At 49.9% G+C, this 23,088-nt stretch overlaps 1 protein-coding gene across 1 annotated transcript; it reads left to right on the forward strand.

Annotated features, from left to right (window-relative positions):
• The first annotated feature begins 411 nt into the window (after positions 1-411).
• On the forward strand, positions 412-21,136 carry LOC139021431 (pancreatic lipase-related protein 2-like). Its single transcript, XM_070431812.1, has 12 exons — positions 412-463; positions 2,758-2,912; positions 4,610-4,735; positions 7,655-7,789; positions 8,495-8,606; positions 9,517-9,636; positions 11,142-11,265; positions 14,570-14,684; positions 15,150-15,279; positions 17,573-17,684; positions 18,804-18,971; positions 21,073-21,136. The coding sequence occupies exons 1-12, from the start codon at positions 415-417 to the stop codon at positions 21,134-21,136; spliced, it is 1,410 nt and encodes a 469-aa protein (XP_070287913.1). The 5' UTR covers positions 412-414.
• Positions 21,137-23,088: the final 1,952 nt, after the last annotated feature.

Here is a 23,088-nt window from a genome sequence, read left to right on the forward strand (position 1 = left end):
CTGTTCTGATAGTATGTGTTTATGATAATCTCGGTGCAAAGATGGATAAATCTTCCGGTCCTTTCCTCTAAAGAGTCCAACGAATACAGCCTGGTTATAAAAGGCCACACGGAGGCTGAGTGGAGCACAGGTGTCTCACAGTAAGTCATGGCTCTGCCCGGGTAGGGCATGTGGCAGGGTTGGGCAGCCAGAGGGACATGGCCCAGAGGGAGCAGCCACTGTGCTGGGAGGATCCTGCATCTGGGTTCCAAGGAGGTTCTGCCCTCTCCTTGTCAGGGGAGGCCTCAGCCTCAGGGTCCAGGCCTGAAAGAACAGCCCAATGGGACCCAGGCACTGGGCTTCCCTGGGCTCCAGGCCCCCTGCCCTGTCTGGGTTGGGAGATGGTTCCCACTGTCTGTGTTTTCATCCATGTAGATGCTGCCCTCCTGGATCGTCAGCCTCCTCCTGCTGGCCACCGTCAGAGGTGAGGGTGCTGTCCCATCCCCATGGGGAGGAAGGGACCATGCCTGGGCTGGCCTCTGGGTGGGGCAGCTAGAGGCCTCATCATCATTATCATCGCAATGAACAACATTATCTTTATTTCAACAAAAACAATTGCCACCATTTGGGGAGTGTTGACGCTGTAGCAAACACAGGGCATCTTGAACACAGAAGATGGGGACCCACCCGCCCTTTTCCTCAAGCAACTGGCTGTGATGTGGTGACCCAAGTGGTAGGCTGTTGGGCAGAGAAATTGGGGGAAGGTGCTCTCCACAGGCCCCCAAAACCCTCAGTCCCTTGCGTGGATAAGTGCTTGTCTGCAGCATGAGTGCATCCTCCTGTCCCTCCCTCCCCATCACTCCTCTCACTGTTGCCACCTCTGTCTCTCCAGCTCCAATCTGAGCCTTTCCTCTGGCCTCCCTTCTGCTGGGCTTCCTTCTGCACCAGGAGTCCTCCTTTCCTACTCCCCTCGCCCAGCCCACTCTTGGCCTCCCTTCCATCTTGGCCATGCAGCAGGACCTGACTCCAGAGAGCAGAGCCCAACCGGGTCTGGCTGCTTCTCGGGCCTTTCTGGCCCCTCTTGGTCTCCTTTGCTCCTCCCCTGCCTCCTCCTGCCCTAAATGTGGGCGTCCCACAGAGGTCACTCCCGGCGCCCTCCTCGCCCTTATCCTGTGGCTTCCCCTTTGCCCAGCCTCTGCTCCACACGACCTCCCTGTCTCCCCTCCAATTTCCAGGAGCTCCACCAGGGCCTCCCTCCACACCTCACACTCACTTGTCCAGGCTCAGGCACCACTCCCTACCCCATCTCTACACCCTTCCCTTCATTTACACTGTCACCCAAGACTAGAATGCCTGTTTCCTCTCAGACCCACCACCCCTGTACTGCCCCCTCCAACCCTCACCTCTCCCAGGCTCTCCTGCTTCTGAGCCACCCACACTGGGTTCCGGAAAACACCTTCATGGAGCACAAGTCCCACCACACTCACCAGCACTTCCACTCACTAGCCACCTAACAGCCCTGGTGCCTGACCCTGGCCTTCAAGCTCCTACATTTACCACCTGAAGCAAGACTTGCTTTAGTCTCAGCAACCCTTCTTCTGGGACTGGTCTGTGTTCCTGGAAGGAAGTCAAGGTCATCATGATTCCTTCCCTGTTAGATTTCCTCTCGCTCAAGGCTGGGTTTGTACCTGAGGTGTCTTTCCATCCCCTCAGTGCCTAGTTTTATTCCCAATTAAACTCCCCCGTTCTAATCCTGGCCGCACCATTGGCTGTGACCTTGGGCAGCTTACTTTGTCTCTCTGTGCCTTGATTTTCCCATCTGTAAAATGGAAGTAATTCCTTACTCATTGGCTATTTTGAGGCTTAAAGGGAATAATGCTGGTGAAGCGCTAGTGTGGTACCTGGCACAGAGTAAACAGTCTACTCTTGCTTCAGGTGGTAAAAACTGATGACTACTGTCAGTGTTTGAGTGAATGGCCAACCTCTGGCACCATCAGCTTCCGAGCTGAGGAAGCCTAAGGGAGAAGAGCCATTGAAATCCTCTGGATTTGAGCATGTGCCCTCAGTGAGCGCTCTCTGTGATAATGCTTGTGCTGTAGACTAGAGGCAGGACCCTCAGATTTAGATGATGTTATTTGGATGATCGGTTGCCTGTACTGAGCCTCTATTCTATACGGAATAATGCAAAAATCCATCATCCCTGGCCTTAAGAAATGTACCTTTTGTGAGAACAACAGGGAAAACCTGAAATGACAGAGAATAATTGGGGGGACAATGTGCATCAAGGGGTGACATGAAGACAAGGGGATTGGACCGCACCCAGGATCAGCTGCTGTGCTGTGTGTGGCGCCAGTGTCAGGATCCACCCAGCAGCATCTCTGAGCTACAGAATCACAGGCGCTATCATACCTGATGCCGGGTGATGGCATGTAAAGGGCCGTCAGGGGCTCTCCCGGAAGAGGTAGTTTTAAGGCAGAAGGTTCCCAGGAAGCTCAGCCAATCCCCCTCTGGCCTGATGATCAGGGTGAAAACAGCGTGAAACAAGCAGATCCCGGTGCCCCCCTCCCTCCCTGCAAATCAGAATCGCCCAGGGAGGCGCTGGGAGTGTGCACAGGCAATTCTTGTCTCTGTGGAATTTGGGGAGCACTGACAGCAGGTGGAGCCCAGCATTGGCCTCGCCAGCCCGGGCTGCTCCCTGAAACGCCTCCTGTGTAGCTGAGGCAAGGTTGCTTCTTTTCTGAACTCACAGTGTCCCGTGTGCTGCTCTTTCTGCCCCAGGAAAGAAGGTCTGCTATGAACCATTCGGCTGCTTCCCTGATGACAAACCATGGACAGGGATCGTACAGCGGCCCCTGAAGCTATTCCCCTGGCCCCCCAAGCATGTCAACACCCGGTTTCTTCTCTACACAAATGAGAATCCCAACAGCTACCAAGTAAGAGGGGCCTGGCGGGACTGCAGGGTGGGTGGAGGGCAGCGCCCACACTGGCGTCTGCACGGGGTTGTCTAAGGAAAAGGCAGGGCCTTGGGGCAGTCGGGGCGATGCTCCCTCTCCACTGGCAGCCACCTTAGCTCTCAGGATCGGGAACCCATGATGAGGTCTATGGGTGCCGGGCCCAGAAACGCCCACATTCCACACACTGTGCACAGGCCTTCCTGGCACTGACCCCCGGTCCTGGGAGGAAGCGGGTAGGAGCAGCATTTATGGGGAATCCAGGCCTGGTGTGTCCATCTTCTTCCTGCACTGGGGGTGGGAGGAGAGAAGCCACTCAGGGAATGAGGGTGGGGGTGTAAGTCCTTCCTGATGAGCCAGAAGACAGGTGTGGGAGAGGGACTTGTTGTTGTTAATCCTCACCAGTGGATTTTTTTTTCATTGCTTTTTAGAGAGTGGAAGGGAAGGAGGGTTGGAAGGAGAGAGAGAGAGAGAGAGAGAGAGAGAGAGAGAGAGAGAGAGAGAGAAACATTGATGTGAGAGAGACACATTGATTGGTTGCCTCCCATATGAGCCCCAACTGGGGCTTGGGAATCAAACCTGTAACCCAGGTGCAAGCCTTTGACCAGGAATCAAACCCTTGAACCTTCGGTGCATGGGCCCATGCTCTAACCACTGAGATACTCTGGCCAGAGTGGGAGGGGCCATCTAACCACAAAAGCAAAAAGGTCCCTGGGAGTGACCTCCAGTCCCCAGAAGGCCTGCGGGGGGAGGCAGGACAGGCTATTCCAGGTTCTTACAAGTGACCAGGAAGAATGTGCTCAGAGCTCAGCTGCTCACAGCTCCACCTCTGACAGTTTGGAGAGCAGGTGACTGACCGTCCATCCCTGAGGCCAGCTCCCCTGGGATTGTAGGTGACAAACTCTCCCTTACAGCCCCCAGCTGGGAGTCCACTTGGACTGGTGGTTGGGCTGCTTTTATCTTCTGATCCTACTTCAGGCGTGGTGCCCAGGGGGCTGGTGAAGGGACCCCTGGCATGTAGGCGTCAGTCATAAATGCTACAAGCTTGAGGTGCCCTCTGTGGCTCCCCTGAGCTGCACCTCCCCTTGTTCTGATGCTTCTGGCCTCGGGTCCTTCACTGTTTCTGTTCTAGAAACATCTTCCACGATCTGGGGAAGCCGAGGGGTCCCTTCTCAGGATGATGTATTTAAATGTGAAATAAAACACATTGGATTGCAAAGGAAACCAACTATATTGAAAAACAGTTATCAGATCATTTGAAATCACAAATACATGTCCCAGTCATATATATGCTGCTTTATTATTATCTCACTAAATAACAAGATCCACGGGTTGGTCTAACTATGGCCACTACAAATAGTAATGAGAATAACTGATTTTTACGACATCTGTGACCACTGTCCTGTGACATGAAAATACCTGTGACTCCCATTGGTGACAGAGTGCTGTTACAATGACGGTGGCTTGTTGGCAATTTCATAATTAACAGAAATGCTAGGAAGTCCATGAACATGGACCTTCTGTATCCTGTCCTCAAAGCCCAGGACAGGAACTCCTCTTGTAGCCCCACCCAATCTCGTGGTAGCTGATCCCGTGACCCAGTCTCCCTGGAACTGGCTCTCACAGGCCATTGGCTTAGAAAGGCCAATGTCCCAATTCACCTTTTCCACTTTAACCAGCGAATCTCCTCTATGGACCTGGCTACTGTGAACGCTTCAAACTTCCGACTGGATTGCAAGACGCGCTTCATCATCCACGGCTTCATAAGCAAGGGGGAGGAGAGATGGCTGACGGACATGTGCCAGGTAGGGCCCTGCCCCCGGCCACTCCCCGCTGAGACCAGCATCCGGCACCCAGCTTCAAACACTTTCCAGGTTACTGCCCCCGAGACTGGGAAAGCAGACCGTCCAGGAACAGATGCTCCTTCCTCAAATCTCCGAGGAAACACTGGGTCCTCCGGAGCGTCCACTGTCAAGTTCTCCCGACCCCCTGACCTCTAGCCCGTCCTCTCTCCTGGAGACCAAAGAGACCCAGAGCCCAATCAAAACGCCCCAGAAGCAGAGCCGTCAGCAAATTACCTGGCATTGGTCTCGGGTGGTTTATGTAAAGCCCCCGTGTGACATTAGAAACCCACGTAAACGTGGCCCCTCACACACTGCTGTCCCACAGAGCTCTCTGTGAGGGCGGAAAGGTTCTATGATGTCACTGTCCCAACCAGGAGCCACTGCTCCCCTGCACTCACCCACGACCTGAAATGTGGGGAGTGTGACCAAAGACTTGACTTTTAAATTGAATGGAGTTTCATTCATTGTAAATAGCCCCCCGGGGACAGTGGCCACAGTATTGGTTGGTGCAGTTTTGAAGTTATCATGAATTTTAGTAATGAACTAGAGGCCCGGTGCACAAAAATTTGTGCACTCGTGGGGGGGGGGGGGGCGTGTCCCTGAGCCGGGCCTGTGCTCTCTCGCAGTCTGGGACCCCACAGGGGATGTTCACCTGCTGCTTAGACCTGCTCCCTGGGGGATCAGGCCGAAGCTGGCAGTCAGGCATTCCTCTGGCAGCCCAGAAGCCCTCGGGGGATGTCCACTTTCCAGCGGGGAGCAGGCCTAAGCTGATATCAGATATCCTTAGTGCAGCTGAGGAGGCAGGAGAGGCTTCCACCACCACCGCTGTACTGGCAGCCGTCAGCCTGGCTTGTGGCTGAACAGATCTCCCCCTGTGGGAGCACAGTGACCACCAGGTGGCAGTTCCTGCATTGAGCGTCTGCCCCCTGGTCGTCAGTTTGTGTCATAGTGACCAGTCATTCCCAGTTGTTCTGCTGTTAGGGTCAATTGGAATATTATCCTTTTATTATATAGGATAGAGGCCTGGTGCACGGGTAGGGGCCAGCTGGTTTGCCCTGAAGGGTGTCCCAGATCAGGGTGGGGGTCCTGCTGGGGTGCCTGGCCAGCTTGGGTGAGGGGCTGATGGCTGTTTGCAGGCTGGCCACACCCCTTTCAGGGTGGGGGTCCCCACCGGGGTGCCTGGCCAGCCTGGGTGAGGGGGTGAGGGCTGTTTGCACGCTGGTCAAGCCATTCAGTGGGGGTGTGGCCAGGCTGGGTGAGGAGCTGAGGGCTGTTTTCAGGCTGGCCACAGCACCTTCAGTGTGGGGGATCCCACTGGGCTGCCTGGCCAGACTAGGTGAGAGGATAATGGCCATTTTCAGGCTGGCCACAGCCCCTGGCAACCCAGCTCCAAGCCCCTCCTTGAGTGGAGACCACTGCCAGCTGGAAGCAGGTATCTGGGATTTATTTATCTTCTATAATTGAAACTCTGTAGCCTTGAGCAGAGCCCACTGCAGGCAAGCCCAGGCGGGAAGCTTGGCTTCCTCCATCGCCAGGGGCAACCCAAGCCTCCTGCTCGCTCCAGCTCTGTGGCCATCGCCATCTTTGTGACTGAGTGATGGAGTGATGGTTAATTTGCATATTGCTCTTTTATTAGATAAGATTATTATTCATAACATCCATTTTCTGAGCACTTCCTCTGAGCCTGACACTGTGATCATTATTTCACAGTCTTTGTCTCATTTGACTGCCCCCCACCACAAGCAACGTTGTGAGAAAGGTAGAGTTATTGTTCCCATTTTATAGATGAGAAAATTAAGGCACGAAAAGTCCAAAACTTGCCCAGAGTTCAATCAAGAGGTGGGAATGACAATCAGGTCTATTATCTGTAAAATACCACAACCTTGTGTCTACAGATTTAGTTTTAAGAGAAGCCCACGGGCATGGCTTTCCACTTAGTCTGCACTGGGGAGACCTGGAGAAGCTTCTTCCCAAGGGTGGGCTGCTCCTCTGGAGGTTTGGGCGTTCACACGGGACCCCAAGTCCCAGAAGGATGCCATGTGAATGTGGAGCTGGGAGACTCAGGGGGATGTGTCCGTCCCAATGCCCTGACCTCCGGGCAACTCCTCCCTGCCTCACTCCCCGGGGTAGTCCAGGCCATCCTCCAATGAACACAGGCTCTGCAGTGGCTCTTTCTGACAGTTATTTGGTCCCATCGTCGGACCAGTCTGTGCTTGGGAAGCACACGGCGGCCACACCACATAATATAAAAGATGCACATGTGGGGAGAGTTGTAGCTGCCTCCATCTACATGTCATCTCGTCTGTTAATACCTTCTAGCTCCCCCCTACGCATTGTTGGGAACATAACAGCAGCCCTCCCGTGGCTTCAGCACCTAGTACAGTGGCAGCAAACTTAGTACAAGTGGCAGCCAACTTCCTGTAAAGGACTGGGTAGTAAATAGTTCAGCATTTGCAGGTCATATGGTTTCCACTCAACCCTGTTGTCGCTCCAAAGCAGAGGGAGAGAGAGAATGTAAACAAAGGGGTGTGGCTGTTCCCAATACAACTTGATTTATATGAGCAGGTGGATCTGGCCCTCCCATAACAGTTGGCTAAGCCCTGATGTAGTAAGGGAGCCTTTTTCTGCCTGGCTGTGTCAATAACCATCTGGGAGACTTTCAGCCAGTCACTTACTCCATCCCAGGCCTCAGTGTTCACATCTGTTAAGTGGGGATCAGGTCCCGGTTCCTGGTGGAGTGGTGAGGATTTGGACAAGTGGGAGGAACATGAAAACTCTGACACACATGAGATGCTTGGAGGCTGTGAATTCCTGTCTCTGGAGTGTGCGGCCTGTGCCTGTTAATACATTGGATTCTCCCTCTTGTTTTTATTCCCCCAGAGAATGTTTAAGGTGGAGAAGGTGAACTGCATCTGCGTGGACTGGAAGCGGGGGGCCAGGACAGGTTACAACCAAGCCGTCCACAACATTCGAGTCGTGGGAGCCGAGATAGCGTTCTTAATAGAAGAGCTGTCGGTAAATCCTCCTGAGCCCCATCCTGTGGGGAGGGCTCCGAGGGGGCAGGCAGACCTGGTGCACCCAGAGGCAGCCTGGGGGCTGGTTCGAAGGGGCTGGGCCTGGAAACCTGGACACACAGAGGGGCGTTTCCCAAAGTGAAACTGCAGCCTTCCCCTCCTGGAGTGTCCTGAAGATCCCTAGTGGTGCCTGGGGCAAAGGAACCACTTTGGGCATCGGTTTCCCCTTTTGAAATAAGCCATCCTTGGAGGCTGTTCTGGGAATGGTCAGCCCAGAAGATGGGTCTTCTTTCTCAGAAAGGGGAAAGCCCCTTACTGCCTTCTGGAAGGTCTATTCCCAGGCACCCCATAGCTGGGCCCGCTACCCAGGCTCTCCAGGCAGGCCCAGGCCCTGCAGGAGAGGAGGGAGGCCATGGTGGGTGTGGGTAGAGCAGGCGGCACCTGGCCAGGCTCCCCAGGCCGCCTGCACTTGACACAGAGGACGCTGGTCCGCACTGTCAGCACCCCCTTCCTCCCCCGGCACACACCCAAAGCCTACACACCAAGACTGGTGACTCTGGAGACTGTGCTGGCCCAGGGTCGGGTCACGCTGTCCTAGGTGGTCCCGGAGACAAGTCATTCCTCCTGAGACCTGTCCCCATCCCCTTCCAAGAGCCAAGGCGACCCCACCCGGTCCTGGAGTCCCTGACACTCCATCCTTCCACAGACCAAGATGGGATACAGCTTGGAGAACGTGCACCTCATCGGCCACAGCCTGGGCGCGCACGCAGCTGGCGAGGCAGGCAGGAGGCTGGGGGGCTGCGTGGGCAGGATCACAGGTAAGGGGTGCGGGGGTGGGGGGTGGAGGGGGTGACAGGGGCAGGCCTGTAGGGGAGTGGAAACCCAGACACAGGCACTTCTCATGGCCAAGGGTGCCCCCACTGGTCGTCCAGGGACACTGATTTTAGGTGCGGCCAAACTGAGATTTAAAAAATAATTGCCCATATATTTTCATGTGAATTATAAGAAATATAGGATTGTAAATAAAAACATGTTTATTAAAATATATATATATATAACTAGCACATTCAACTCATGACTTCAGGATTATTATTGCTAGAGTACGGCAGATTTTTGAACAGTGAAATGGTTTTTTAATACGAATTCATCAGTTCCACAGATATTAATTGTCGTGGCTGTGCCAGCTACAGGCAGAAAATGAAAGTATCTGAGACCTGTCACAGGAAGCACCTGGTAGATAATAGAATGAATGAATGAATCACTAGGCAAATGAAGGCACACAAGACATAGACACAGACACCGCTGAGTCCCGAGTGTATGTCACTGTGCCAACAGTGTGATGGCTGTCTCCTTTGCCCAGGGCTGTGTGCTAGGCATTGGGGGAAGGATGGGGGATTCAGAGATTATGTTTACGGAGACTTTTTCAGATTGCAAAGTTCTTTCTCTTATACCTTTGCGTGGGGCTTTCACAATAGCCCCATAAGGTAGGTTGCTGTTATTCCCACTTTCCAGATGAGGAAACTGAGGCTCAGAAAAGACATGCCTTTGACCTTGAGCAGAACCTGGGCTAGAATATAGGTCACTGAGTCTGTGGGCCATGCTCCTCCCACCCTCTGCTTCTCTTTGAAGATGAGCTGGGCCAGCCCCTGCTTCAGGCAGAAAGCCGCATGGATTTTGTGGGTCCAGGGGTTGGAACCTGGTTTGTCACTGTCCACCTCCCCCTTTCAGGACTGGATCCAGCAGAACCAGGCTTCCAGGGCACCCCTGAGGAGGTGAGGCTGGACCCGTCGGACGCCATGTTTGTGGATGTGATTCACACAGATACCTCCCCCACAGTCCCTAAACTGGGTGAGTTCCTCACTCCACCTCTTGGTGACCAGGGCTGTAACTGGTAAGAGTAGGTCCAGGGGTGGTATTCAACATGGTTAACTACAGTAATAGCTTGGAAGCCAACCAGTCAAAGTGGGTGCCAGCTACAAATAAACAGCAGCCCAGCGCCAGTGGAATCAGCCTGTGGCCCCAGGCAGGTCAGACACACACTGGTGTAGCCTATGGAAGGCTGTTGCTCAGTCCTCAAACCCTGTGACCTTCCCTAGGCTCCACTATCCATTCCTGCACTGGTGGTAGGGGGGAGGGGGGCGAGGGGGAAGGGGAGGTGTTGAGGATCCTTAGTGCTGCTGCAGAGGCAAGAGAGGCTTCTGCCAGCACTGCTGTGCTCACCAGCCAGAAGCCAGGCTCCCTGCTCCTTAGGGCTGCCTCCCTTGGAGGCGGGAGAGGCTCCCTCAAACTTGGCAGCTGTGAGCCCGGCTTCTGGCTAAACAGCGCTCCCCTGTGGGAGTGCACTGACCACCAGAGGTAGCTCCTGCATTGAGCGTCTGCCCCCTGGTGGTCAGTGCGCATTATATCCACAGGTCGCTCTGCTGTTCGGTCGTTTTGCATATTAGGGTTTTATTATATAGGATGCTTCACCTTTACTTGCAAAATGCAATGTTGATGTTTGATTATTTTGCTCATTTCTTTTGTGGAAACTTTGGATATAGTTTGTGTTGTTGGAAACAAATTATATTCCTTTATTTAATGCTTCTAAAATAAAATGGGTGAGTTGTTAGTTTAAAGAAATGAAAAGATAAAAAAAAATAAAATTATGTAAAAAATTAATATTACATAAAGTCAATGATCTTTTTTCAATATTTTCTTACGTAACACCTCATGAAACAGGCCAACAAAGGGTATGTTTTTAATAATAGTGATGGTTACCATGGGCTGCATTGGACATCTTGTATATAATCCCTCCTTAATCATGGTAACAACCCTAGAAAGGGGGCATTATTATTACTGTTTCATAGCTGAGGATACTGAGGCTTGAAAAGCTGTAGTAATTGCCCGAGATCACGGAGTGTGTAAATAGGACCAGGATGTGATCACGGGTCCAGCCATTATGCTGGGCTCTCAATACAACAATGAGATCTCAATATAACCTTCTAACATAGAAATCAAAATTTCAGAATGAGTAAAGGAATGGGAATTGCACCAGTCCTGATAGGTGTCTATGATGCATAATGGTATCAGGGGTATCGGTATTGTCACAGCCTCCCCAGGACAGACTGACAGACAGACACACATGCAAATGTACATGTAGGCATGCTCCCTGCCTCTGCTTGCTCCCCCTTCCTTTCTTGCTATGGGCTCATCTTGGAGAAGGATCTGCAAAGCCCGGTGGGGTGGCAGTGCTGAGGGGACAGTTCACCAACAAGACTCTCGCTCTGGTCCGAAGGAGTCGGACGCTCTCTGTGGCCATGACCTTGTCACGGGACCCCTTCCCTCCCTGCTCACCGCCACTTCCAATGTTTCAGGTTTTGGAATGAGCCAGAAGGTGGGCCATCTGGATTTCTATCCAAACGGAGGACAGCAAATGCCCGGATGTGAGAAGAATATCATTTCATCCATCTTTGATATAAAAAGATTCTGGAAAGGTACGTGCATTAGCAAAGCAAGACAGCAGTGCCCTCCCTGGGGAGAAGGCAGGATGCATGGCTGGGCCCTGGTAGCACTGAATTTGCCCCCACATCTGGCTCATTCTGTCCCCAGCATTGTCACAGCGCCATGAGGCAATTATTCTGTTTATCCCCAGTTTACATCTGAAGAAACTGGGTCTGAACAGTTATCAAACTTTCCCAAGGCCACCTTATATTAAAGTTCAGTTTCTGGCCGCAAAGTCCCAACCTCATACCCAATCAAACCTGGGACCCTTGAGTCCGCAGCCTGTGTCCTCCCCGCTTAGGAGGATGCTGAGGCCTGAGCTGGACGGGCACTTTGGCAAATTCCAGTTCTAGCTGTGCCCACCCCCACCCCAACTGCTTGTACTGCTTGCTCCTAGAAGGGCAGGAACAAAGGCTTGGAGGGCTTTGACGTTCTTACCCTTTGCTGTGGGCAGGTGCTAGGACAGGAAAGGGACTGAGCTGGTAAAAGGACCGAGTGGGGACACGCTCCGTGGGTTTGGGGAGCGCATGCATGGAGTGGGAGGCCTGGAGGTCTAGGGGAATGAGGCTCGTGCGTGTCAGTGTCAGAAATGTCCAAACCTGTAGAGAATTTTTATGAGTTTATCGGAGCCAAAGCGACGACAATTGCTGGGAAGCAAAATCTCAACAGACTGAGAACATTCTCCAGAGAACGGCAGTTTTGCAGCTTATTTTATACATTAGAATAAAAAGAGGAGACATAGGGGTTCCATGAAATCCACGGGTGGTAGATTAGGGAGGGGACAAAAGTAAAACTGGAAATCTCTGGAATTGGATAAACAGTAAAATAGAGGGCACATTCTTTTACATTGGTGGGAACAGGATAGCTAATGATCAACACTGACAGCACATAGAGGTGGTTTTGGGGAACAAGGTCACAATGAGGGGTTCTGGGGTCTGGTGCTCTTATAAGGGGGTGCCCTGAGGGATCCTGAAAAGATTACTCTGATATTTAAAAGGTGTGTTTTCTTAGATGCAAAAAGAAAACAGTTTCACTGAAGGTAAAGATTCCTTCTCACCCTGGCCGGATGGCTCAGTTGGTTGGGGCTTTGTCCTGTATACCAAAACGGCTTTGGGTTTGATTTCTGGTCAGGGAGCATATGGGAGGAAACACATTGATGTTTCCCTCTCTCCCTTCCTCTCTCTCTAAAATCAATAAACATATACTCAGGTGAGAATTAAAAAAAAAAAAAAGATTGACCTTTGTCAAAGAAGCCACAGGCCTGGGACAGGACTACCCTCCATGAGCAGCTTTTAATTAGGAATTTTTATGTTCAGCCCACCCCACCTGGTTACTTTCGGCCTCTGAGTTTGTAAGGCCACCATGCAGGCCTCCCCTGAGTTTGTCAGGTTTAGTATGTGGCCCCTTTTTCGTCCACATGAGGTCTGCGTTTACATGAGAGACAGGCTCAGTTCCCTATGATTAGGTGACTTACAGCGCCACCTCCATCACCTGCCCTTGTCTGGCCTCTGCTCTTCTCCTGTTGCCTCTCCCTGGAGACCAGGCTTCATCTGCCCCTGCACATGGAGGTTTGAGTCTGCCATCATTTCATTTTAGTGTTTATTTGTCTCCGCTGGGAGTTTCCTGGGCATCCCAGACACCCCAGTACCCGGCTCAGGGCTGGCCCAGAGCAGGCGCTCAGTACAGCCCACTCCACTGAGCAGAGAGGCCTCTGTGGCATTGAATATTCCATGTGCTTAATGTGAAAGAATAGAGGGATAAAGCAGTAGCCCACATCCACCGTCAGCCAATGGAGCCTTTGAGCGCTCTGCCTAGAACCAGGTAACTCCAGGGAAGACCCAGCTGTAGGAGCACTGAGTCACGAGGCTGTTCCTCCCAGAAGCCACCAGCAGGGCCCACATAATAGCAAGGAGCCCGAGTTTAATTAAAGAGGCAATTCAGAGTGAACAAGCCCACTGGATGTGCGTCTATTGTGTGGGCTCCCAGTCACCCAGGCACTGGGCTGGATTAAAAATTAAATCCACTTGCCCATCTATTATGGATCCCAGCGCAGCAATTCTGGGTGAAAGAAACAATTAATTTAGAAACAGGTTGTGTTGCCTGGTGATGAGTGCTGGTATAGGAGCCACTGGGCCCTGGGGCAGGCAGAGCTAATCCACCAGCACAAAGAGGACCCCCAGACCTCCCAGAAGTGGTCCCCAGGTATGTCTGGGTCACTGTGCATCATGCCATGGGAGGTTTTGTACCAAGGAGCTGGAGAAATGAAAAAACAAACAAACAAAAATAGTTTTTCAAATAAGAGGACTTGGGTTTAAAGAAAAGGGTGGTAGATAAAATGCAGTGACACAGTGGCCTAGGGCCCAGGGGACCTTGGTCTCCACTGCTTTGACCTCAGGCTTTCCAAGGAGGAGGAATTTCTCAGCCTGGAGCCCTGGGCACAGAAAAGGTGCATTCCTGGGACAGGACAGGCAGGTATGGTCCCTGGTTCTCAAACTGGGACCCTCTTGCCCAGCTCTGCCCAGAGTATCAGGTGGTCGGCCTTCACAGGGACAGGTTTTAAAGAGGGAATGCACTGCTGTCATGTAAGCATGGAACATTGTCATGTCAAAGTCAAGATGCAGGTTTCTCATGAAAAATCAGAAGACCAAGCAAACTGGGCCTTAACATTCAACAACGGGCTGACAGTGTAAGATTCCTTTTGAAAGCTATTGCCTCTCTCTCTCTCTCTCTCTCTTTACTTCTCTCTCTCTCTCTCTTTCCTTCTCTCTCTCTCTCTCTCTCTCTCTCTCGCCCCGTCTCTCTTTCTCTCTCCCTCCCCACCCCCCCCGCCCCGCACTCTCTCTCTTCCCCCTACCTCTCTTTCTCTCCTTTCTGTATATATTTTTCTCACTCTCCCCAAGGCCTCCAGCCCTCATCCTTCACTTCTGTCACACGCCTGGCCCCTGGAGGATTGGACACAAGTCCTTGTTAGAACTCCTCCCTCCTCAGCACATGCCCAGCCCCAAGCAGGCCCTGCTCAGCACACGGGCACATGGGGGACAGAGGAAAGCAACCAGAGACAAACCCCATAACTAAAGAAGACCCCGATACCACCTCTACGTGCTGTAAATGTTGATCAGTAACTATTAGCCCCACAGTATGTCAAAGTCAATGACAGGAACTTGGAATTGGGACCGAGGCATTCGGGAATGCTGACTCCGCTCTTTAATCGAGGAGGTGACTCCTTATTCAGATCAGAACTTTCAAGCTTCAAAAGTGAGAGTCTCCTGTGAGCTCCCGTGGCTTTTCCTTCCTCAGGAAGCCGAGACCCTGTATCCTGCAATCACCTGAGAAGCTACAAATACTACTCCAGCAGCATCCTCTACCCCGACGGCTTCCTGGGCTACCCCTGTGCCTCCTACGAGGAGTTTCAGGAGGTGGGACTCCCCAGGGACCTGGGGAGGGTGGGGTGGCTCTGTGGTTGTTTGTTTTGTCCCTGTGGCTTGGAACAGAGCAGAGATGTAACTCCACGACTAGTAAGAGGAGGTGCTGGTAATGCTGACCCTCGCAGAGCTTTCTTCCTCTGGGGAGCGGGGTGGGCAGGCGGCAGATGGCACAGACCTGACCCGGGGGGGGGGGGGGGGCTTCCCTAGATGCCCAGCTTTTCATTCTGAAAAATTCTCAAAGGATGCCTGGACGGCATAGGTGAGATGGATGCATTAATGAATGGATGGAGAGTAGATGGATAGATGAATAGAAAGATGATTAGATGGATGAGTGGATGATTGAAGGAGGGAGGGAGGGAGGGAGGGAGGGATGGGATGGGAAGATGAATTGATCATTGAGTGAGTGAATGAGTGAAAGGTCTACCACTCACAGACAAATTTTTGTTTTTCCATCAGAATGGCTGTTTTCCTTGTCCAGTCACAGGATGCCCCAAAATGGGGCACTATGCTGACCAATTTCAGGGCAACACCAGCGCGGTGGGACAAACGTTTTTCCTGAACACAGGAGCGAGTGGTAACTTTACTCGTAAGTTTCCATTGTACCCATTTAAAAGCTGCAAGTGATTTTAAAAGGTGTATCAACCTTGTTAGTTAGGACCCTTGGTAGCAATGGATAGAAACTCAACACCAGCCAGCTTAAATGATAATGGAAGGACGGTAGGATGGCATGTGTCTTGCCTCTCACTTTCTCTCCCTTAACCCATAAACCTGACCAGTGGAGTAGGTTGATCATGAAAGGCCCAGGCTGGTCACATGTCCACCAACCCTGTGGCAGGAAGGATGGATCCATGAACAGAAGAAGGCAAGATGGGGCAAAGGCACCTCGTGGTTACCCACCATGCTAGTACCCCTGTTTACACACACCTGAGCATGCTGTGTTTTTTTGTGTGTTATTTTGTGCAGCTTCTCACTTAAAAAGAGGATAGAAAGAGCATCAAGATTTGTTTGTTATAATTAATATTACATGATGGCCGAACAGAAAAGCATGTATTTTCCAAGGGAGTTTTACATTGAAAAACATTTATGCAGCACTTCACAAAACACTGCTTTCTGACAGTATTTCATGTAATATACACTCAATGTGACACTTAGCATAAATGATAACAGTTGGGAGAATCTATAAAGTCTTACAAGAATATACCTTTAAGTCAGAATTCACCTTAGGAAAATGCTTGCATGTGTGCGGGAGACGGTATTCAAGGACATTCACCTAAGCACTGATTTTAATACCAAAAGAACGCGGGGAGAAAGCTAGATATCCACCACTTGTTAAACAACCACATCCTCTATGTAACCATTCAAGGAAGGATCTAGAAAACCTCTAAGGCATATTAAGTAAAAAGGCAAATATCAAAATATCACAGAATATTTCATGTTCCAGTCAGGGTCTCTGCAGAAGACAGAGCTCATTCAAGTGGTTCAACGAGGAGACCTCACTGGAGGGCCCGCTTTTGGAGGAGTGGACAGGGTTGAAAGAACAAAGGAGGGATGCTGAGACGCCCAGAATCTAGTGGCTGCGGGGCTCCAGGAATGGAGTGAAGCAAGCTACTGCCAGAACCTGGTACTAGAGCAAGGAGGCTGCAGGGGAGCAAGCACCTCCATCTCCCTCCTCCTGCCGCTGGCCTCCCGTGCAAATTTCTGATGGGCTGAACCCACAGGAAAGCCAGTGGCAAGGACCCCTGGGGACGAAGATCTTATGGAGCACAGGACAGGATAGTGAAGGGCGGTGACTCAGTCTGGCCGGATGATGGATGGAGAGAATAGAGAAGAGCAGTGCATATTATTTACGGAAGGGGAAAACGCCTATATATTTTTAAAAATGTCAAAGATGAAGGGAGGGGGAGGAAAAAATAGAAACATCAATGAGGAGAGAGAATCATTGATCAGCACACCCCTTGCTGGGGATTGAGCCTGAAACTTGGTCTTGTGCCATGACCAGGAATCAAACCATGACCTCCTGATTCATGGGTCAAGACTGACCCATTGAGCCATACCATATAGGCAAAAGCCTAACTTTTTGTACATTCATATATGTGTGTGTATAAATTCTCACAGAAAGCTCTAGGTCAGGGTATCCAAACAGCTCTACTGGCATACGAGACTGGATCACTTGTTATTGGGGGGCTGTCCTGTGCATTGCAGTATGTTTAGCAAATACGTGGCCTCTACCAGCGAGGTGCCAGGAGCCCTGCACCCACCCACCCCATTCCCTGGGTGTGACAATCAAGAACATCTCCCGACAATGCCAATGGTCCCCGGGCAGCAAATCACCCCGCAGGGCTTGGTTAAGTCTACAGAGAAACTGGGAAAACGCTGAGATGGAGGGCAGGTAGGCAGAGCACTGAGAAAGGGTTTATTCATTTTTAAATAATTATCTGTGTTGTTTTCCCACTGAGAATATGTTCATGGCATGGGAAAATAACAAAAATAAAAACAAAGAAGGCAACAGTAAGTGATTTATCCAAATGTTGGAACCCAGACATCTCCCTCTCCCAGTGATCTTTCTGGTACAGTCCGTGGTGGGCACCTGGGTACATGGGTATAGTAACCAGCCACCCTCCATCCATCAGAACACATACCTGGCTGGGTTGGGAAGAGATTATGCTGAGCTGCAATATTTACTTCCCCCTGAGTCCCACTCCCCACCTACCATCAGAATTCCTGGGACTCCAACTGCATTGAAGGAAACCATTCATCACATTCGGCCTTACCTCCCACTCACGGGGGATTCAGAGCTTGGAACAAGAATGCTCCCATGGGTCATTTTTTTCCCCAACAAGATGAGTTCATTGAACTGATAGTATCTTTTCTTTGCACAGGTTGGAGATACAGGGTAGCAGTCACAGTGGCTGGAAAAAAAGAAGTGAATGGGTCCATCGGGATTGCTTTATATGGAAGCAATGGAAACTCAAAGCAATATGAAATTTTCAAGTAAGTTTGAGAGTAAAGCGAAATGACCATACTTTCCCTAACAGATTATTAATACAAGATTGGGTGTAAACTTCTACATACATCTAGCCAAACAGAACCTTTGAATCCTAGAATGTCAGAGCGAGAAGGAAGTCTCTTAGCATCTAATTCAGTCACCCCATAGGAGAAGAGGGAGGACCAGGGAGGAAGCACTCTCGATTTTATAGGCTGACTCCTTCTGGATGGCCAATCACTGCTTCCTCCTGCTGAAGTTGTGGGGTTGTTCTTGTTGTTGTTTTTCATTATTTAAAATTTTATTTCAGAGAAAGGAAGGGAGAGGAAGAGAGAGAATCATAAATGATGAGAGAGAATCATTGATCACCTGCCTCCTGCACACCCCCTACTAAGGATAGAACCCAAAACCTGGGCATGTGCCCTGAACAGGAATTGCACTGTGACCTCCTGGTTCATGAGTCCACACTCTACCACTGAGCCACATCAGCCAGGCCCTGGTTAAGTTTTATGAATATCATGTTCTCCTTAGACAAAGCACATTTATATGGCAACTCCTTCCCATCCCACACACACACTCTATCCCCCACTCGTGCTGTGTTCCACGTGACGCCTGAAGCTAGCTTCCTGTTGATATGGTAGCTTCAGCTCCTAACTCTTGTGGGTATATGAGGCGCTTGGTAAAAATGTGTTGGATAAGTCTGCTGTAAAGTTAGATTCTGTTTTTGCACTAAGTTTGCATAATAATTTTCATGGTAAGTTAAAGTTCTTTGAATACTTGCTATGCTACATATGAGATGCCCACAGATGACCCCGGCTGAAGCACATGCATCATTAAACAAAGATAAAGACTCCTTTGTGAAATTAAAGAGTCAATATGCCATCCCAAGTAGTTGACTTCCCTCTAGGTACCAATCAAGACAGTGGGAATCTAGAGTCCAGTATTATTCTAAAGGTGTGTTCTTCACAGATACATTTGTGTTTTAGCGGCCTTGGGTGTGTATGGAGGCAGTGAAGGGAATTGCAGAAAGCCAACAACAGCAGCCATTATTTGGAGTAACAACAGGTTGCTATCACCCTCGTATTCATCTATCCAGCTGATAGAACACTTTATGTCTATGTTTGCAGAGGATCCCTCAAACCAGATGCAAAACATGTGCATGACATTGATGTGGACATCAATCTTGGAAAAATCCAGAAGGTTAAGTTCCTCTCCGACAACCATTGGCTAAATATCTTCCGGGACAAACTGGGGGCTTCGAAAATCACAGTGCAAACTGGAGAAGATGGGACTAAGTGAGTATCATTCATTGCACCTAAGTCTTCTTTCTCTATTTCCTTATCAATGTATCTGTGCAAACATACATGCATACATTCCATCACCCACCCATCCACCTACATATCCTTCTACCCACCCATTCCTTCATCCCTTTCTCTCCATCCACTTAACCCTGACCTACACACTTATCCATGCAGCCATTTATCTACCCTACTATTCCTCTCAACTCTGCATCTTTCCATCTATCCATCTGATTTACTTGGAAAAATCAATCATTGTTTTCCTTAAGCCAAATTCAACTTGGCTGGAGCAAGACATCAATTGTAAGGCATAGGTTCAAGAAACAGGCCAATAGGAGACTCTGTTTTATCTCAAACAAGAAGGAAAGCACCCGGTCAGTAGCTGTAGGAAATCTCAGGTTTATTTCCTTTGGGTGCATTTATTCATACAAATTGTTTTGTTTGGAGACTGTGGCCTGAGAGGAATATAGACTGTCTGAGGATCTAGCTCACAGTGGTAAGCTCTTCTCTTGCTGAGAGGATGGAATCTTACTTGGTGAGAGTAGGGAGAGAACATAACAGTGTTTACAAGATGGCAAGAAAAAAGGTGACCTTAATAGAGGATGATAGAAAACAACAGATGTCAGGGTCTGAAGGAAACTCAGAGATCACCTCTCAACTGCTCTCATGTTAAGATGAGAAGAGTGGGATTCGCAGAGTCACATAACATGTCTAAGGCCACCCAGGAACGCTAGAGGGAAGAGCATTTGCAAACTATTTTCAAAAACATAGGAAGACCTTGCTCAGCTGCATGCCTTAGCTGTGCTGACAGTACATGGTCATAGTCCCCATTCCTGGGCGTGGTGCTGGAAGGGTCAGAGGTCACTGCAACTGTGCCAGTACTTTGTTTATTCAAGAGCAGAGCTTGAGCCTGAGGCATGACCAGGACTTGAACCCCAGTCCTCTGACCTCCAATCCAGCCACATTCTGAAGCTGAGCCCTGAGGGAGGCTCGTCTTTAGCAAAGACGCCCACAGGAAAAGGAGGAGGCCAGGTGTCCTGCATCTCATGGCTGGGTTGTTGCCCCAACTGGGCGGGCTTCACCCTCTTCAGGAGTGACATCCCTCCATGGTCTTTCCCCCCCAACATCTCTATGGAGATATAATTTTCATAGCCTGTGTTCACCCATTTAAAGTATATACTTCAGTGATTTTTAGTATATGTGCAGAGTTGTGGAATCATTTCTAAAGTCAATTTTAGAACATTTCATCACCCTTCCCAAAAACCGCACACCTATCAGCCATCATCCCATAACCTCCCACCCCTTTTCTCCAGACCTATGCAACCTGTTTTCTATTTCGATAGATGTTCCTATTCTGGACATTTCATATAAAAGGACAATATTTATAGTCCTTTGTGACTGGCTTTTTTCACATAGCATAACATGTTCAAGGTTCATCCATGTTATAACATGTATCAGTACTTTATTCCTTTTTACCACCAAATAATATTCTGTTATGTGGATATACCACCTTTTTTTTATCCATTCAGCTGTTGATGGACATCACGGATGTTACCACTTTGGGGCTATTATGAATAATGCTGCTGTGAACATTTATGTACAAGTTTTTGTGTGGACATATGTTTTCATTTCTCTTGGGTACATACCTAGGAGTGGAATTGCTAGGTTATGTGGTAACCAATATGTTTAACCTTTAGAAGAACTGCCAGACTGTTTTCCAAAGTAGCTGCCACATTTTCCGTTCCCGGTAGCAATGTATGAAGGACACCCCAGGTTCTGAACTCTAGGGAAAGTCCCCTCTTGGCAGGTGGGGCACCCCAGTCCCCAAATTCATTGCAAGGCCCACCCAAAGCCACAGGTTTTGAAAGTCTGTGGTTGACACAGCTGATTCACTTTCAGCTTGTTAAAAGGCCACAGGAGGAGAGGGTGTTCTTTAAGGGGTTTTGCTTAGTAGAACCACCTGGACTCTGCATGGTGTAGCCAAGCCTTTCATTCAAAAAGGTCTGAACTCCAGGGTTGGGCTAAATGCTGTTTACTCACTTGAGGTGACATTTCTCCAAGCTGCCAAGCCTCACGCTGAACATGTTCTCCTCCGCAGGTATCAATTTTGCAGTGGCAATACGCTTAAAGAAAACCAGTTACAGACCCTTCTCCCTTGTTAAAAATGTGGTGCTTTTGCCCTAACCGGTTTGACTCAGTGGATAGAGTGTCCACCTGCAGACTGAAGGGTCCCAGGTTTGATTCCAGTCGATGGCATGTTCCTTGGTTGTGGGCACATCACAAGTAGCAGGAGATAGCTGATAGATGTTTCTGACTCTCTATCCCTCTCCCCTCCTCTCTTCCAAAAATCAATAAAGTATATTTAAAGAAAAAAAATGTGGTGCTCTCTTGTATCTTTGTGGCAATAAATTTTTAATGCCCTCGGGTTGACATTGAGGTGTTAGTTTGACATCCTCCTGGTTCTGGAATCTCGAGACCTTGGACCTCGAAGGTCTCAGACAAGGACCTATTTCACTGCAGCAGACCAAGCTTCTGAATGCTGGACAGTGCTTCCGGAAAGAGAATTTTAGGAAACACAAAGAGGAAGGGAGCCGGCTCTCTGTCCTGCTAGGAAGTAGAGAGGCACCCCCTAAAGGGAAGGGAGAGCTCCTTCTGCCTCATTCTCAGGACCTTGGGGTGTCACCTCGTTCTCTTTGAGCGCCCACCACACCTGTCACACAGCCTTTCAGGGAATTGCTAAATGAAGCCATTTCTTAATGCTAAGAATTAAATGGTGATGCTCTCATTCCTGCTCAACAGGCGAACCCTGGCTCCACCATCCCCAGCCCTGAAAGTGACACCCTCCACCTCACCAGCCTATCCAACTCCCCGGGTTCCCAGGAGCGAGTGGGCAGGTCGGCCAGGGGTCAGTGGGAGGCCAGGGGTTAGGGCAGAGACCAGGCTAGAAGGCCCACACGCCACACACATCACAGAAGGATGTTAGATGCATGCAAATTTGCAATAAGAAAAGTTTGGAGACCCTTTCTATGCCCATCAGCAGGGACGAGCACACCATGTACATCCCTTGGTGGCATCTGTGAAGCCCCATGAGGATTAAAGGGTTTCTTTCTATACTATCTATAATAATAAAAGCATAATATGCTAATTAGACCAGACGTCCTTTCAGACGACCTTCTGGATAAAGTCGGGGGTGTGACAGAAGCCTGGGTCCTGGGTGCCAGAGGGAAGCCGGTGCCAGCAGCCGGGGGAAGGAAGGCCTACTCTTGCAAGAATTCCATGCTTTGGGCCTCTAGTTAGACCATAATATCCAAATTATTTTTATAGTGTGTAAAAAGCAGGGTAAGAACGGTGTTTTGTAGGCTACCAGCTGTAGAAGTGGGGCTGGGGTATATGAGATAGGTGCACACATATTGCTGGAAAAACCTCAAGTTGTTCCTGGGAGACGAACTGGGGGACTGGGGGCAAGGCTGGAAGAAGTACCTTGTGTAAGAATACTCCCTGGCTCATTTGCATTTGGTGCCATGTGCAAATTCACCTTTTTAAGGCCCTCACCTTCCAATGGCTCAGAGGTACACATGCCACCCAGGCTGCTCTTCTATGGGGTCAGATCCCTCCCTCTACGACAGTGGTTTTCAACCTTCCTAATGCCCTTTAATACAGTTCCTCATGTTGTGGTGACCCCCAACCATAAAATTATTTTCATTGCTACTTCATAACTGTAATTTTGCTACTGTAAACAATATGTACTTATATATGTGTTTTCTGATGGTCTTAGGCGACCCCCGTGCAAGGGTCATTCACCCCCAAAGGGGTCGCGACCCACAGGTTGAAAACCGCTGCTTTAGGATGTTAAAAACTGGGCAGGCAGCACATGGAAGTAATGATGAGCTTTTCAAACAGGACAGAACTGCATGGTCTACATTAGAACAGGCCACACAGGTGCCCTGAGAAAGATGGTGGCAAAGGACCATGGGAGGTTTCAGACATGACCTGCAGCCAACTTGGCTCCACCATTTTGCTGTTGTTGTTAATCCTCATCCGAGGATATTTTTTCCTTTGATTTTTAGAGAGAGTGGAAGGGAGAGAGGGAAGGAGAGAGAGAGAAAAAAACATC

Source organism: Myotis yumanensis, unplaced genomic scaffold (assembly GCF_028538775.1).
Source record: "Myotis yumanensis isolate MYYU_CA2020_CCGP unplaced genomic scaffold, mMyoYum1.0.hap1 SCAF_13, whole genome shotgun sequence".
Taxonomy (NCBI): domain Eukaryota; kingdom Metazoa; phylum Chordata; class Mammalia; order Chiroptera; family Vespertilionidae; genus Myotis; species Myotis yumanensis.